The sequence below is a fragment of the Pleurodeles waltl genome, chromosome 4_2 (genome assembly GCF_031143425.1).
Source record: "Pleurodeles waltl isolate 20211129_DDA chromosome 4_2, aPleWal1.hap1.20221129, whole genome shotgun sequence".
Classification (NCBI taxonomy): Eukaryota; Metazoa; Chordata; class Amphibia; order Caudata; family Salamandridae; genus Pleurodeles; species Pleurodeles waltl.
In genome coordinates this window covers 408,749,120-408,765,992 of record NC_090443.1, presented here as the reverse complement: position 1 = coordinate 408,765,992, position 16,873 = coordinate 408,749,120, and the positions used below count along the sequence as shown (strand labels likewise).

General features: G+C 46.1%; 1 protein-coding gene across 10 annotated transcripts in view; it reads left to right on the top strand.

The window, feature by feature from the left end:
- Positions 1-16,873, top strand: part of RABGAP1L (RAB GTPase activating protein 1 like) — a 1,234,468-nt gene that overhangs the window by 1,119,086 nt on the left and 98,509 nt on the right. For all 10 annotated transcript variants that reach the window (XM_069231590.1, XM_069231591.1, XM_069231592.1 and 7 more), the window contains one exon: positions 14,724-14,816. In XM_069231590.1, the coding sequence (XP_069087691.1) occupies positions 14,724-14,816 (93 nt within the window). The remainder of the gene's footprint in view (positions 1-14,723; positions 14,817-16,873) is intronic.

Genomic DNA, 16,873 nt, shown 5'->3' with positions numbered 1-16,873 from the left:
TTGTGCAGTCTTCTGATCAGGGTGTTAATGGGAGACAGTGTTGAAGACCTCAGAGGGGTCGAGCAGGAGGAGGGCCCCTGTTTCTCCTCGGTCCAGGATGATTTGAATGTCATTGGTGGCTGCGATGAGTGCCTTTTCGGTGCTGTGGTTCTTTCTGAATCCTGATTGAGTGTTGTACAACAGATGGTGAAGTTTGAGGTGGGTTGTGAGTACTTGTTGATGTCATTCTCAATCACTTTAGTTGGATAGGGGAGAAGGGAGATGGGTCGGACGTTGCTCAGTTGGTGTGGGTCGGCTGTGGGCTTCTTGAGGAGGGCGTTGACTTCTGCACGTTTACATTCATCCAGTTATGTGGCAGACGTGATGGAGGTGTTGGTGATGTGGGTCAGAGTGGTGCTAACTTTTTATGTTCTCAGGTTGTAGATGTGGTGGGGGCATGTTTCCGTTGGTGCCCCTGAGCGGATGGTCCACACGATTGCCGATGTCTCGTTTCTGGTGAGGGTTGTTAATTCGGTCAGGTGGTTTTGGTTGATGGTGGGAAGGTTAGCAACATATTCTCTGTGGTTGATGTGCAAAGTTGTTGTAGATATTTGCAATTTTGCTGTGGAAGAAGTTGGATAGGTTGTCGCAGAGTTGCTTGGAGGCAGTGATGTTGGCGACAGTGGCTGGGGTCTAGGCTGACAATCAAGAACTTCTCTTTGTAGCTGTTGGAGCTTCCTTAAATGCCGTACGCTAGTGCTTTTTTTCTTGGTGTCTCCTATTTGCTAGTGGTAGCATCAGATTGCAGCCTTGTAATTCGTTCTGCCTGTGGTGTCGTGCCTAGCTCTCCATTTCCTTTCTAGCTCTTTACAATGTTGTTTGGTGTCTCGGAGGTCTTCTGTGTACCAGCTGGCCTGCTTGTGTGATCTGCTATGCTTGTTCGGTCTGATGAGTGCCAGGGAATCTGTGCAACTCTTGATCTAGTTGTTGATGGCCTTGTCGAGGTTGTCTGTGGGGCTTCTGTGATTTTTGCCCCTGCTGTAGCTTGGAATGCTGAACCTGGTAGGTGTGTTGATTTGGAAGTGAATAATGGAGTGGTCGGTCCATATAAGCGGTTTGGTTGAATTGTATTTGATGCTGTCGCTTGTGGTGAAGATGGGGTACAGTGTGTGTCCTGGGGTATGTGTTGCTTCTGGGATTATGTTGCTCAAGCTTTCGAGGAGTGCTGTGGATCATGGGTCGTTTCAGTCTTCTAGGTAAAAGTTGAGGACATTGAGTAGAATGTAGGATCTGAAGTCGGTGGTGAGTGGAGCAACGAAGTTTGTGGCGAAGTTTGCGATGAGGTTGGTAGAGGTGGCTTGTGATCCTGGTCAGTAGGCGAGAGTTTTGTTCAGGGTGAAGTTTTGTGTGATTTGCAGCTTTCAGTGCAGATGTTCCATGAATGAGGTTGTGTTCTCTGTGGATATTGTGCATTTGAGGGATCCCTTGTAGATGATAGCAAGCCCTTCTCCTGGCTCGAGAAGGCATAGGACTCGGAAGCCGCGAGCAGGCCCTTACCCCACACCGGTCATACACCAACCGACAGGACAATAATTTCGTTGGAAGAAGTATTTATTTTATTTTATATACTTTCATTAAAATCAAATACATTAATCATTTTATGCCAATCATCTTATGCAAAACACTCTAGTAAACGTTTCACTGCAAATCCAAATTTAATATCTACTGATATACGTACTTTTTACATTTGTAACCATAAATCATTTTTGACAGGATCCCTTCCTGTCCTGAACCTCCTTTGAACCACACAGGGACTGATCGTCACCTGTAACCCTAGGCGGGGGGAGGGCGGTACCCCTGCTTCCTCTGTTCCTTGCCCACATGCTCAGGGTTCCGCCCCCTCTCCAAACACCAATCAGCCAAGGGGTGTACCGGGGCGGCCCAGGGCATGAGCCCCGTGACCACCCTAGTGATCTGGGCTTCTCACCCCCAATCTGGTGTGTCCATCTGCAGGTTGGTCCAGGACTTCAGGATCCTATCTCTGTTGTTATACCGGGGCCCCACCCTTGGGGACCCCTCTGTTGCTTCAGGTTACTTTAGTACCTCTTCTCCCGCCACGAAGGCGACCAGGGCCCCAAAGGTCCTTCGCCCTCCCCACCAGAATACAAACTCCTAGCGAAGAACCACATATGGGCCATAAATTGGTCAGTACCGGTGTCAGACCAGTGAACCAAGTCCCTGCGAAACATTTCCGGTCCTTTGCCGCCAACCCCCGCGCCACTTGAAGGCCACGTCTAAGCTTGCCGCCGGATTCGGTTTACGGAGCTGCTGCAACCGGTATGCAGATGAACGAATGAATGCCCCAAGACCCAAACCACACGAGGAGCCATCTACTGTAATAAAGGAACAATGTGTGAGAAATGATAATGTATTTGAAGACATAACAGATACCCACTGATTAGACCCACTCTGGGATAATGTAACGTTTGTAACAGTTGGATGCCCATCCTCCCATGGATTTTAACTCTGAGATGGGCCAGCCTACCCTTGATGCCAAGAAGGCCGCACCAATCCAAATGAGTGGGGGTAGTAACCCCGAGGTTCATCCCCCGCTGCCAGTCGTGTAACCTCCAACACCTTGGCAAATTGTAGCGCGATAGGCAGTCCCCATTTGCATGTACGAATAGCATTGTGGACTTCTCTAGGGCGTACAGCCAAGTAAGCAGCTAGAAAGGCCACAGGACAGATGATTGACCCATGTGCTGCCTGAAGCCAGATCCGCGCACCCATACCTAACTGATCTGTTTTGGACTTACGCAGCTGTATAGTTTAAATCGATTATCACATCGGCCCACTGGAGACCCCGTGCGTGGTTGTTCTTGGAAGCACCTATCAGTTCCCCAAAGCGGAAAGCCCAGTAACAGGCCAGAGAAAAAAGGCCGCTGTAAATAAGGTAGCCTCAAAAGGTGCTGATGTACTTATGGTGACTGCACCCAGCAATTTTACTAATAAGTGAGTGGTTATGGGCCACCTGTCATCTGACCTGGGACCGACCGTTCTAGACCAGCCCACTAGCGCCTGCTTAATGCTAAAGGATGAGTCTTGCTCCCTGAGCTTGGCGAAAAACAAATGGCTGACCGGCTAGCTTTGGCGCAAGACACTGGTTTACCAATTCTCTTTAACTGTTGCAAAAAAGGCAAAGATTGCTTCAGCAGAAAACCAATCTAATGTGTTCAAGGATTACAAGAACAGTCTATAGTGCAAGAATGCCCTTTCGTATGCCACCCTTGTGCGAGTAGCCAATGATGTCACTACTAAGGCTGATAATGCGGGACACCAATCTCCCAACGTGATGTCGGAAACTCTGTCATCCTCTCCGATTCCTGTGGGTGGAACCTCTAAAAATTCCTGCATCAATGATCGAGATAAGGCAACAGCCGCAATGTTATTCATCCCTGGAACATGTTTTGCCCGAAATGTGATGTTGAGTTTAAAACACCGTAACACCAAATGCTTGAGTAGTCTAAGTACCCATCTACAGCTCGCTTTTTGTCTATTGATAGACTCTACTACAGCCATTTTTCCTGACCAAAATACCACAGATATGTCCATTAATATATCAACCCCGACAGAAACCGCAACCATGATGGGAAAAAGTTCTAAAAAAGGCAATATTTTGGTGAGTCCTGAGTTAACCCATTCGGTTGGCCGGTCTGCCCTGCACCAAGTGGAACCAAGAATAGCTCCAAACCCCATGCTGCCTGCTGAGTCTCAGTGAGAGGAACTCCCTAAGACCAGTTTCAGGAATCTTGAGATGATGTAAACTATAAGCAAAGTTTGGTGGCATTGCTGGCTATTCACTATCATGCACAGATACTCCAATCATTGTGACCAAAGTAATGACGACGACTCACATTCAAAACTGAACGGGCCTGCACCTCCTGTGTTAGGATCCCAGACCTTGCCATCGAATATTCAAATGTACTTTCCAAGTTTCCACACTGCGAGCAAGGCAATAAGCCACCTTGGCAGACATCACACCAAACCCGGTAGCCGTGGTTGTATGCTGCAGCTGCCATAATAAAATAAAAAGACAGTGCAAACAGCTCCCCAGTGCATTACCACAAGAGTGTGCCCGTTTTACAAAAGTGACCTCACTGTCATTGCGAAGATAGTGCAAGCGGCAAAGGCCAGATTTTGAGTGCGCAGTTCATAAAATATTCTTGCATGCCAGCTGCCAATAGATCCAATCCAGACTACTGACTTGAATATTGAAGCCCCAATTGGCTTAGTTTGGCTGTTTCAGCTGTCATGGACTGCCCTTCAGTCAAAGGCAATGGGGAATTACAATATATATATTATATACCCATACACATATATATAAATGCGCACACATTCAAATTAAGCCACTTTCTGTTTCTTAAATTTAGGCATGCATAGCTTCTGATGAAGATGAAATTTGTAAAGTATAGTGCAACTAAATTCGGCCCTTCCAGTGCTTCAGATTCGGCCGGCACTTGCTCATCTTCACAGTGCCCAACAACAGAAAGTTTAAAAACATTGAATTAAATTCTTTGGCAACTCAACCTTCCCTAAATTACGTATAGTACGTAGTTGAAAGCACTTCATGTAAAAAAAGGGGGGCTCTGCAGACGTCAATTGATCCGAGGCTTGTATGCACATTCCTCGGGGCTACGCGTGATGTATAATAGGACTTCTATGGCATAACAACAAAAGGTGAAGAATGGCTTTCATCTGCAAAGTTAGCTCATTTATGCCTGATGTAAAAAGAAAGCCAATCCTAAATCAGTTCTTGCGAGCCAACATCAAGTCCTTCTACAAAATTTCCTCACGAGACAAAGGTATAAGGTCACCACGAAAAGAAAGACCCGCAAATCAGTGAAGGGGAATCTCTTAATTACAGCTGTCACAGAACTCTACAAGTCTATTGCGTACGATGTTCATAAAACGCGGAGCACATATATGCACAGAAGTGACTGTGTGTGTGTGTGTGACTCGCGTACCTGTATGTACCCCCCCCGTGTGTGAAAAAATTATCTTTCATTCTTTGCATTTGAATGGATCTACGCAAAAAGCCAATTTCCCAGGAGTAGGTACTGCCCGTTCACGTTGTGTGAACGCGGAAACGATTCGCCAGAACTACTGGTGTCTAAACATGGTAAAAGTATACTGGGATATATCTGCAAACATATTTCTTAATTCCTATATGTTAAATGCAGAGATTTGGGTGTCTGGCTGCATCCTAGGTTTTATATGAGGTGGTAGATTAGATTGGTCCTTTTAAGAACCAATCTATTTTAAGCATTTATCCTGAAAACGTGGCATAGATCAAGTCCCATTTAGTACTTTTTAGTTATAAAATTATACTTTTCCCGCTGTGCCACTACAAAACATTTCCCTAGTCGTATGAGGTAAAATGTACAGTTTGCGCTGCCGCAACAAGGTGATGTCAAGAGGCATTCACCACAAGGTCCCAAAACTTAAAACCATGTACACGGTGTCGCTGCACCACAAATGATGGCACAACCATGCTCCCCATGCATTCTGGTTATATTTCTCCACCTGGTATAAAAAGTTGAGCATAACAAATCATTCGGACACTTCCTACTGCGGCCACGCATATGTATTGCATGTGTTACATCGGTTATTATACAAATGAACTTTCATTATCTAGGATACATCTGTGGAGCCAAGCCATTTTTATGGCTCTTATTGGCCATTTTTTCCCTTAACTGTGCCAGAGTCTTTGTGAGAGAGTTAGATTCAACTTGCGCCATTTACCAACAGTGAAGAAAGACTGCTTGCCGCAGCCCTTAAAACAGCTTGGGTCAATACATCTTATTAAATGGCACAACCCAACATAGACTGAAAGCCGAAATTGCCTACAATGTAACTATTCAGTCTTCTATGCACTAAACTCTGTTGTCTCAGGCTAGGTGGTCACTGGCAGTGAGTTACATCTGTGAATCCAGGTTCAAGCCCAACCTGGACTGTAATTCCCCTCCGTATAAAATTAGTAAAGTGTCCAAGGTTTAGCTCCCAGAAACAACTGGATATTAAGTCCCCTCATTTTCTGTTTTTTGTGAATTGAGAGGAAAGGTGGTAGGAAAGAGGTAGCCTATTATTATTACTACTTTAACTTGTACAACCTTTATATAGTTCCGAGACCTCATTACTAGTCAAGTGCATGCACAAGAATGAAAAAAATGTCATTGTCTAAGGTGAGGTAAAAACAGAATTAAGTTGCACCCTCAATCGGGGTTTGCCTTCCATCAGCCCTCCAAGAGCATTTAAGACTCTTTAATAATTCAGTTAGTAGATTGAAAAGCGCCCTATTGACCTGCCCGCACAAGATCACAGAGGAAGGCTGCCGCCCCATTACCTGCGCCTCCATAAAGATCACCCACGGTGTTCATTTCCCAGGCAAGGGAAGCTCGAGTGGGGTCTGCGCACAGCCCCTGTGCCGCCGATAATGAAGATTTTTGGCCCAACAAGGTGTACATATACAAGACAGCTCCGCTTGGGCTGTCCCCAAAACCATGATGTGCGCTTAAGGTGCACAACATGCGCTTGTTTCTGCGCATACTGGAATTCGTGCATCCCCCCCCTCCGAACAGTTGCCCACGCATCGCTAAAACATGGCGCTTAAATTAGGAAAGGGGTTGGTAATTACTGCTACATTCTTTTTTACTAACCTCCCCGCCGAGCAAGGCCGAGGTCAAAATTCCTTAAGAGGCCGCGAGCCCCGCTTGGCAGCACGCGCACCAAAGAGGACCAAACCCATGAATTCAACGGAACTGGGCCACTGAGGAAACATGCCCCAGGAAGTGCCCGGTCCCAGCTGACTCCACGCTGGAGGAGGAATAAAGACTGGACCCAACCGGGATTCAAACGCATCCTGCAAGTTGATCCAATCGCAAAAGCCTTAAAACCTCTGCGCTACCTTCCAGCCACGAACCGCTCCTGGTGGGAAGTCCTGCGCGCCCTTCATCTCCTTTCTCATCCCCGATGGAGGGGGGTCCTGGAGGCGCTAACGTTGGATATCCCACGCCGCATCAACGTGAAGCCTGCCCGTTCAGGCTGCCGCGTCCAGAGAAAGAAGGCCAAGCCTTCTGGGGGGGGCACTTATAAGCCCCCCCCACTGGCTCGCGGCGGACCAAACCGGTCCGGCTCCCACATCGGACCAATGTTCACTGAAGCGCTACTTCCACCCCCACGCCTCGCGAGGCGTGTAGGCGGAAGCAGCTGGCCAGCCTGCGCACAACTAGTGCGAGGGTCCGGCCCACGGCGTCCCCGACCCCTAAGGTGCCACGCTCCCCCCATGTTGGGGGGGGGCGCTTTTCCAAACCTTTCGAGCAATCTTGTAGCTCACTGGGATAGCCATGATGATGTCAGGAGCTGATATGGGGTTGAGGCAGGTCTCTGTGTTAGAGGATGTCAGGTGTCACTACTCAGCAAGTCCCATATTTTGGTTGAGTGTTTGCTGAGTGATCGTGTGTTGAGAAACATGCATGCGATTGGGTGTTGTGGTGCAGGGTGTGAGGGTGAAGACTGGTGCTTGTGTGGCGTGTGTGTTGAAAGGGGGTGTAGAGGGTATTGCTAGTATTTGTGGGACATGTGGGCGTGTGGCTGATTTAGAACAGGCAGTGGGTGCAGGTGAAAGCCTCTACTGTGGTGTGAGGTGTGACACAGCAGCAGATGGAGTAATGGCGTCTGTGGTCTAGCATCCTAAGGAGTGCTGCTGAGTATCGCTGGGTGGTGATAGGCCCAGCGTTCCTGGCTCTGGGCCCGGACGGGTGCAGACGAGCTTGCCTTTTGCATGCCAGCGGTGCTCCTGCTGCACACTTCCTTGTTGCAGCTGGCATTAAGTGGGTCCTGGGAAGGGGGGAGAAGTGAAGGGTGCCATAGTGTCATTTTCTGTGCTGATGGGAAATGAAGCCCTCTTGCTTGGCTTCTTCTTTTAAAGAAGTCTCCCCCTGTTTCTTGTTACACCTCTCTGGCCCGCTGCGGGCGTCTTCCTCTCCTAGGGTTAGCATCTTCTCTTTTAGTATGAGTAAATTCCTTTTCTCTGTCATCTGTCTCTTTACCGGTCTCTGTGCATTACAAGTTTGTGTTCACGACTCCTCCTCAAGCGTCCTCCTTACTATCTTTATTCTTCTGGGTCACAGTGTTCCAGGTGTGACCTCCAGAACTGGACACGATACTCCTGGATCCAGATAACATAGTGAGCTCTGGTGCTGTGCACAAACAGTGCAGAAAACAAATGTACACAGGCGCCAGGGCCAAGGTCAGAAGTTCAGTTTGTTCATTGGTAGGTTCACTGTACGAGCTGGCTCCAAAAATCTTGACATTTTCGATCGTCAGAACATGGCAAGTAGGTATTGACCATGAAAGTAATGAAGCATGTATTGAAATCTCAACGTTTGCGAGAGACGCTAAAAGCTAATAAGCTGTGAAACCGCAAATAAAGGTGCATGAATAGTGGTAAAGTCGCGATGATCGTGAAAGCATTGCCAGTAGATCTGCTCTGTCTGTTTGGAAGGCCCCTGCCCTTTTCTTGTGTTGCACCGACATGACCCGAGAATGGCACAGCCCATGCCCCAACCTGCCCCCTTTCCTCGCGCGGCGTATCAGGTCCTGCAAGTTTGAAAGTGGAAGCAGGTAACAAAATGACTTGAACAAACAGGCATTGGGCTGCCCTGGCAACGTGCTAATCTGGGCACAGTTCTTCTCCCTGGGGCAAAACTCTGGGCACACCGGATCCAAAATCCGGTACATGGCAGAGCATGTCTTCATGGCGGGCACAGATGGGTGTGTGTGTGTGTGTGTGTGTGGCTTTGGACACTACCCTCGCTGTCCCTGTGCTGGTTTTGTTGGCTATCGTCGGTGCCCCTGTGCTCTAAGGACACATGCTAGGACAGACTATATGGGTGTGTCTGGCTTTGGGATATGCACCTTTGATGTTCCTGAGTTGTACATGACATGTCTCAGGTCTCGAAGTAGAAGAGCACACCTTCAGTAGTTTACAGTTTGTGACTGCTAAATCACTGCGTACATTAGGCTCCCGGTTCTTACTTTTTTGATGGGGCAGGCCTCTGTGCCTCTTCTTTTGATCTGAATTTCTTGCCTTTTATTTTGTATTTATTTAGTTGCTCCAGAATTGTATCTAAAGTCATGTCTTTACTATCGTTTAACCGCCTCCTGATTTCTCAAGAGCAAGGGTGATTGCACAGGCTTGATCCAACGAGAGTCTTTAATTTACACAAAATGATAACCTTTTTTGTGGAGTTCTGTGGAAACCGGTGGTGCCGGTTTGGCAGAAAGCAAACTGTTTCGAGGTGGATTTCATCAGTGGTGAAGCTGTTATGAGTTGGCAGGAAAAGATGCCCTTGCGGCCTTCACGGTTCCTTCAGCAGTGGTGGACAATTTCTTCATCACTGCTAGCGTTCTAGTGGAGGCGTCCTGTTTCTTCTTGTATTTGGGCTGCTAGTTTTGAAGAAGAGCCACGATTTGGGAAAGTATTGCTTAACAGTTTTCTGGTGTAACTCTTAAGCTTCACTCAAAGGCCTCCTAGCAGCTAATAAAATACCTTTCATTTCAGATTCCTTAAGTGGCTTATATAAGGAAACTGCAGGAAGAATACCCTACCTTCAGTAACGTCCTTTCTGATCGATACATTTCTTCCTGCAAATTCTTCTTGACACCCCTCCCCCTTTTCTGAATGTTTAAAAAAATGTTCCCCAGAAAATTAACTTACCATCACCGCCACTATTTATTCAGTTCTTCTTCTCTTATAGCTATTCCAGAAATGTTTCTATCAAATATGGAGGCGTTTACAAGATCCCTGGCTTTAGGCTGGCATGTACATTCCTTTCACCAAGCCTGAATATCACAGTTCGTGGGAAGATCCAGTTAAATGTTCCTTTTTGAGTTCCCAGCTTTAGAAATGTTTTATACAATGCTTTTTGATTGAGAGCTAGATCACTCTGTCTCTAACCTGTACAAACCAGGTACTGGACCCTCGCTGCCAGTACTTGTAAAAGCTACATCCTAAAGATTGGCATGAGCGTGAACAATGCTTCTTGGGCATTGGAAGTTCATAGTGTCCTTTCTGCTCCTGCTTGTGTACCAAGTTGTGTGCTTAGATCCTGACCTGAAGTGCCTACCCAGCTAAGCATGTTTTTTTTTTTTTTTTTTTTACAAACCTGGAATATGCTTGCCACAAGACAAGAGGCCGGAGCCACTAGAGTGAAGATCTTCTGAGCTGCCCTGGAGAAACAGATCCGGTGGTCAGTGCAGTGACTAGAATGCAGAGGAGCAGCCTTATGCCTGTACCTATTCACTCTTTATCCCAGCGCCTTCTGCTTGACCACCTGTAACTGGGACCCAAAAGGGACTCCATTGTATTTTCGGACATTGAAAACCTAGCCTAACCAGAAAGACTGGAAATTCTAGTGATCACTAATAGACTTTTTCACAGTCCCTGTAATCATGTTCACACAAGATCCCTCACCCCTCCTGCCCTTGCACCTCTCCCTTCCATTTTTGCCAAACATCATTGCGGACTTCCAAGGAATGTTAGACCTTTGCTCGTTACAGTCATATTGTGCTCTTAATCACCATCCCACACCCATTGCGTGCATATGTGTGGGGGGCCATGTGTTGTGTGGCTAGGACCCAAAAAATCCATGTGAAAATTAATGGTGTCCTGTGGAGGATGCCGTGGCCGCTGAACAAAAACATTTTCTATCTCTCTCCCTTCTGTGTTGCCTCCGCCTGAAATCTTCATCCTTTGTTCTGTGTTGCCATCCTTCCCAACAGCTACTACATTGCTTCCCTGCCCCTCTTGATCTGACTGCTGTTTTTTTTTTCATTTTTAAAATCCTCCCTGCTATCCTGCCAGCCTCACACCCACCCTTTGCTCTTCACACCTTCCTGTCACGTTTTTGAGAGAGATATATATATATATATATATATATATATATATATATATATATATATATATATATATATATATATATATATGTGTGTGTGTGTGTGTTACTTAATGGCGGTCACAAGTGTGTAGTTATAGTTAGGTCTGCTGTTCCATAGGAAAAACTTTTTGTGTTGCTAATAACTTTGGCACCATTTGACGAAACTTCCCAAAAATTTGCTACTTCTTGACTAGCTTGTTTAAGGAAAGTTTCAGAGAGATTTGTCAGGTGAGGGGGAAGGGACTGAGAAAAAAGGGGGTTCTTGAAATGTAAAATCCCAATGTATTTTCCTTAGTCTTCTTTGAAACGTGCTACAGAAAAGCTGCTGAACGTAATTACACCAAATTCCGCTAGATCATGGTCTGCAGATTGTGTTTTTTGTGATTTGGTGTAAATCTGTTTAGTAGTTTTTGATAAATGAAGGTTGAAAAATTATTGTATAACTGTATGGTTGGGTCAGTAGTAGTCTTGAGAGACTCTTGTGGGAGCTCCACCAGGAACATGAGAAGAGTGTTGATTACAGGACTCTGGCACTTCATATCCAGTCCTAAACATGTTGAGTGTGTTTCTGTGTGGAAGAGGGCCACTCAGCAGTCTCCCAGAGGCCCCAGGTAGCCCACCCCACGGCCAAAATTAAATTATGGGATGCAGCCCTACTCCTGGGCCAAATTTTTACAAAATGGGAAAGAGGGCTGCGCAGCCACCTCCCCCTGAGCCTCAAAAGACACCAGGGAGCACACTTCCACACTGAGGCGGGCAGGGAAGCAGATCAAAATATTGCTCCTGCTCAGAGGGAGCAGCATTAGCCCTGTGGCCGTGATCAGTGCTGGCTCCTGCTTCATGCAGGGAGCCAACTGAGGACACTGTGGTCTTGGATCTCCCCCCCATGCCCCCTAACAAGGGTTTGGTGGGTGGGCACCGGGGCATCCACCTTTAACTGGTAGGGCCATCTGAGATTGGGGTCCCTGGGGATGTTCCTTGGTCAGGAACCCCATCCCAGCACCACCACAAACCCACCCCCTTCCCCTAGGCTTTCAAGGCTCATGGAGGGGGGCCTCATGGCCCCCTTCCCCTTTATTTTTTGTAACACCCCTAAGGTTTGAGGTCCCCAGGACCCAACAAGGCCATGCGCAGTGTGAAGATGGCTGCCTTTGGGGTCAGGCCTTGTGGCCAACCTCCTACTGTGCATGGCCAAAAGCTGTGGTCAGCGTTAGGTTAGTTGCATGCTGGGAGGTGGTCACTGGCAAGGCCCTGCAGCCAACCCCCTGCCCCACGCACAGCATGGGGGTTGGATTTATGTATGGTCATTATTACTTTACGTTAAAAAAAACTAGAAATTCACAGTAAAAAACAAAGGTTAAAGTAACATTGTACTTATGTGCTATAGGAAGATATATTTTTGTTTAACAGAAAAAAAAACTTTAGAAATACACTAAAAAGCCAAAGGTTAAAGTAACAATATAGTTAGGTGAATTTATCAGTGACAACATTAACATTTTAAACTAAAAAAAAAAACACAGAAATTCACCAGTTCTAGTTAGCACATGGAGCTATAACTTGCGCCCCCGCCTTGCTTTGCTTATGACCTCACATATTACATAACTCATGACATCTTATAACTTAATTTATGACAACACTGATGGCATCACAAATGTCATCATTGATGACATCACTAATAACATCATCCAGTGGGTGTGTTAGTTTGATTTCTAGTTTACATAGTGGCAGTTAACTACCATACTACTTTTCTGTCTAATTTTGTACAACGATGGCGATAGGAATGGCTTTGCATATGGCAATAAAAAACTAAAAAATCATTGAAAAAAGAAAAGGTCTAACTGATGTTATCTTAAGGGGAAAATTTCAGTGACAATACAACGGTTTAAACTAAAAAAAGCACTGACATTCATCAGTAATAGTTATCTCTAGTAACTACAGGGAGTGCAGAATTATTAGGTAAATGAGTATTTTGACCACATCATCCTCTTTATGCATGTTGTCTTACTCCAAGCTGTATAGGCTCGAAAGCCTACTACCAATTAAGCATATTAGGTGATGTGCATCTCTGTAATGAGAAGGGGTGTGGTCTAATGACATCAACACCCTATATCAGGTGTGCATAATTATTAGGCAACTTCCTTTCCTTTGGCAAAATGGGTCAAAAGAAGGACTTGACAGGCTCAGAAAAGTCAAAAATAGTGAGATATCTTGCAGAGGGATGCAGCACTCTTAAAATTGCAAAGCTTCTGAAGCGTGATCATCGAACAATCAAGCGTTTCATTCAAAATAGTCAACAGGGTCGCAAGAAGCGTGTGGAAAAACCAAGGCGCAAAATAACTGCCCATGAACTGAGAAAAGTCAAGCGTGCAGCTGCCACGATGCCACTTGCCACCAGTTTGGCCATATTTCAGAGCTGCAACATCACTGGAGTGCCCAAAAGCACAAGGTGTGCAATACTCAGAGACATGGCCAAGGTAAGAAAGGCTGAAAGACGACCACCACTGAACAAGACACACAAGCTGAAACGTCAAGACTGGGCCAAGAAATATCTCAAGACTGATTTTTCTAAGGTTTTATGGACTGATGAAATGAGAGTGAGTCTTGATGGGCCAGATGGATGGGCCCGTGCCTGGATTGGTAAAGGGCAGAGAGCTCCAGTCCGACTCAGACGCCAGCAAGGTGAAGGTGGAGTACTGGTTTGGGCTGGTATCATCAAAGATGAGCTTGTGGGGCCTTTTCGGGTTGAGGATGGGGTCAAGCTCAACTCCCAGTCCTACTGCCAGTTCCTGGAAGACACCTTCTTCAAGCAGTGGTACAGGAAGAAGTCTGCATCCTTCAAGAAAAACATGATTTTCATGCAGGACAATGCTCCATCACACGCGTCCAAGTACTCCACAGCGTGGCTGGCAAGAAAGGGTATAAAAGAAGGAAATCTAATGACATGGCCTCCTTGTTCACCTGATCTGAACCCCATTGAGAACCTGTGGTCCATCATCAAATGTGAGATTTACAAGGAGGGAAAACAGTACACCTCTCTGAACAGTGTCTGGGAGGCTGTGGTTGCTGCTGCACGCAATGTTGATGGTGAACAGATCAAAACACTGACAGAATCCATGGATGGCAGGCTTTTGAGTGTCCTTGCAAAGAAAGGTGGCTATATTGGTCACTGATTTGTTTTTGTTTTGTTTTTGAATGTCAGAAATGTATATTTGTGAATGTTGAGATGTTATATTGGTTTCACTGGTAATTATAAATAATTGAAATGGGTATATATATTTTTTTGTTAAGTTGCCTAATAATTATGCACAGTAATAGTCACCTGCACACACAGATATCCCCCTAACATAGCTAAAACTAAAAACAAACTAAAAACTACTTCCAAAAATATTCAGCTTTGATATTAATGAGTTTTTTGGGTTCATTGAGAACATGGTTGTTGTTCAATAATAAAATTAATCCTCAAAAATACAACTTGCCTAATAATTCTGCACTCCCTGTATAGCTCATGCCTTAGGTAACTATAACTGGTATGTGTTTAGGTGAGGACCGATAACAGTATTTTGGACTATTTTAAGAATGAGGGTAAGTTGTGTGGTTTGGCCTGTGAATATGCTGTTCCATGACCTGCGGCTGCCAGACACCGAAGGGGGGGGGGGGAGGGAGGGGGGGGGGGGGGGTTGTGGCTCTGTCTTTAAAATGGCTGACTCAACTTGAAACTTTATTCTAACCATGAGATTTGTCCTCTAGGTTCCCACCAAACGGCTGAAAAAGTATGAGAAGGAGTACCTGGCTATGCGAGAGAGCCAGCTGCAGCAGGAGGACCCCATCGACCGATACAAGGTAGGGCCATGTCTCCATGCCCGCCGCCTCTGCAGCTCCATAGCTGCAAGGCAGAGTGGTTCTCGCGCGCGCTCGTGCCTTGCAGTAGCCAGACACAGGTGCATAGCACTGGAGATCCCTGTGCTTAAGGCTTGCGGGTCACAGGTGAACAGCACCCTGTTTCTCTGTTTTTGGTCCTGCTCATTCCTGTTCGCACCTGTTACCAACAAGTGTGAGTATGCGGCCACTGAGCCCAAGCTAGGTAGTCGCTTGTGTATGTATGCATTTTTATATTGCACGGACATTGCCCAAAGTTGCTCGAGCGTTTTACAATATAAAGAACATTACATAAGGCACAGTATTACATAATCCAAGATGTAAATAAGGCAGGAATGGAAATATAACATTACGTAAGGCACAAGATTACATTACCAGAACATGTTGGTACATTTAAATAAGCCAAAAACATTATAGTATGGAATAAATCATAAATTGCAGTAGTCATAAAAATTGTATAACTAGACGTGGACTGGTGCCAGATACAAGAGGGCGTCTAGTAAATCGAGGTAGGGAGGTAAGTCTCACGGCACTGACCAGTGCGGAGTGGGGGAGGTGAGGTTACCTAAAATGTCTTTGAAAGAGAAGGACTTTCAGCTCAGATTTAAAGATAGCTTCCGAGGTGGTGCGTAGGTTTGAAGGAAAGGAGACTCGTACTCTGGTCACACTTCAGATGTGTAAAAAAATAAGACGAACGTTTGTGCCGTTCACGTGGCTCATCTAGGGTAACAGTTGATGGCAGCGTGCTTAGCACCGCCCCCTGACACTGACGTCGCAACGTGACATCTTGAAAGACGTTTCACCTACGAAGAAGTGCATGAGTGTAGCATTACTTGCTTTTGGTTGGCCTGCCCTAAACGCATTGTGTAGACAGTCTAGTGCTTCGAGTCCGTCTACACTCGCCACTTGATAGAAATAGTGCAGTGCTTATAGAGACTCTTGGTGCCCCCGTACACCAAGCAGAAGGTGAGAAATGGTGTAGTGATTAATGCCCAGGTGTGTTTCTCAGCCCAAAGCTTTTTATACAGATAGTGCTGTTGACTTTTGTCTGTCCACACTAAGAATATGGCAGATGTAGGGCAGTGGTTAGCGCCCATGTGTATTTGCACTCTTTAAGAACACTATGCGGATGGTATAGTGCTTGCATCCAGTGTTTACCTACACTAAGTACCCGATGGAAGTAGACTAGTGTAGAGATTAAATGGCTTGTTTGTTTGCCGACAGTAAGCAATGTAAACAAACAGTGCTGTGCTTCAGCCATTTATTCTATCTACCTGCACTTAGCAAATTATACAGATGTGGCAGTAACACCTGTTTGGCTGTACTAAGAATATGATCGATTTATTGCTGGGCTTACAACAATGTGTTGTTTCTTCCTACTGTAACCACAAGACAAATACTCTAGTACGGACCTTCTAAACTGGCTCTTCAACAGGACCTGCTTATTGCTGCTGAATGATCTCGTGCCATACGGGACACCCAGAGCAAGTCGTGGTATTTTGGGGAAAGCGCAATGCATTCTGGAACATGTAGTTTAGGTTTTATCTTATCTCTAGGCAAACAAATCCTATTGTGCAGAGTGCTAGAAGCTAATGCGCCACAAATGGCAGAAGGTGTGACACGTGGCGAGGCGCCACTTAGCAATGTGCTGTCAGCTGGACTTGGTACAGGTCCAGAGCTAGCCTTCACCGGAAGCACCCTCGAAGCGTGGGGTTGCTTAGAGACTTTAAACCAGATGTCCCAGGTATCCACCAGATGGAGACCGCCCAGTGCAGTCAGTAGACATGGTATGCCGCCCGAGACAGGAAGCCACTGTACAGCCCCTGCCTATGGACTTTTCGTACATAGCAGATCTCCCCGCCAAGTTAAATGGTCACTCATCCCACTCTCCATCACTGGGCGGTCAACAAGTATCCAACCTACTATATGCAGATGACCTACTACTGATCAGTAATACCAGAGTAGGCATGCAGAAATTGTTAAAGGCATTAGAAGAATACTCCGGTTCTAATGATTCAGAA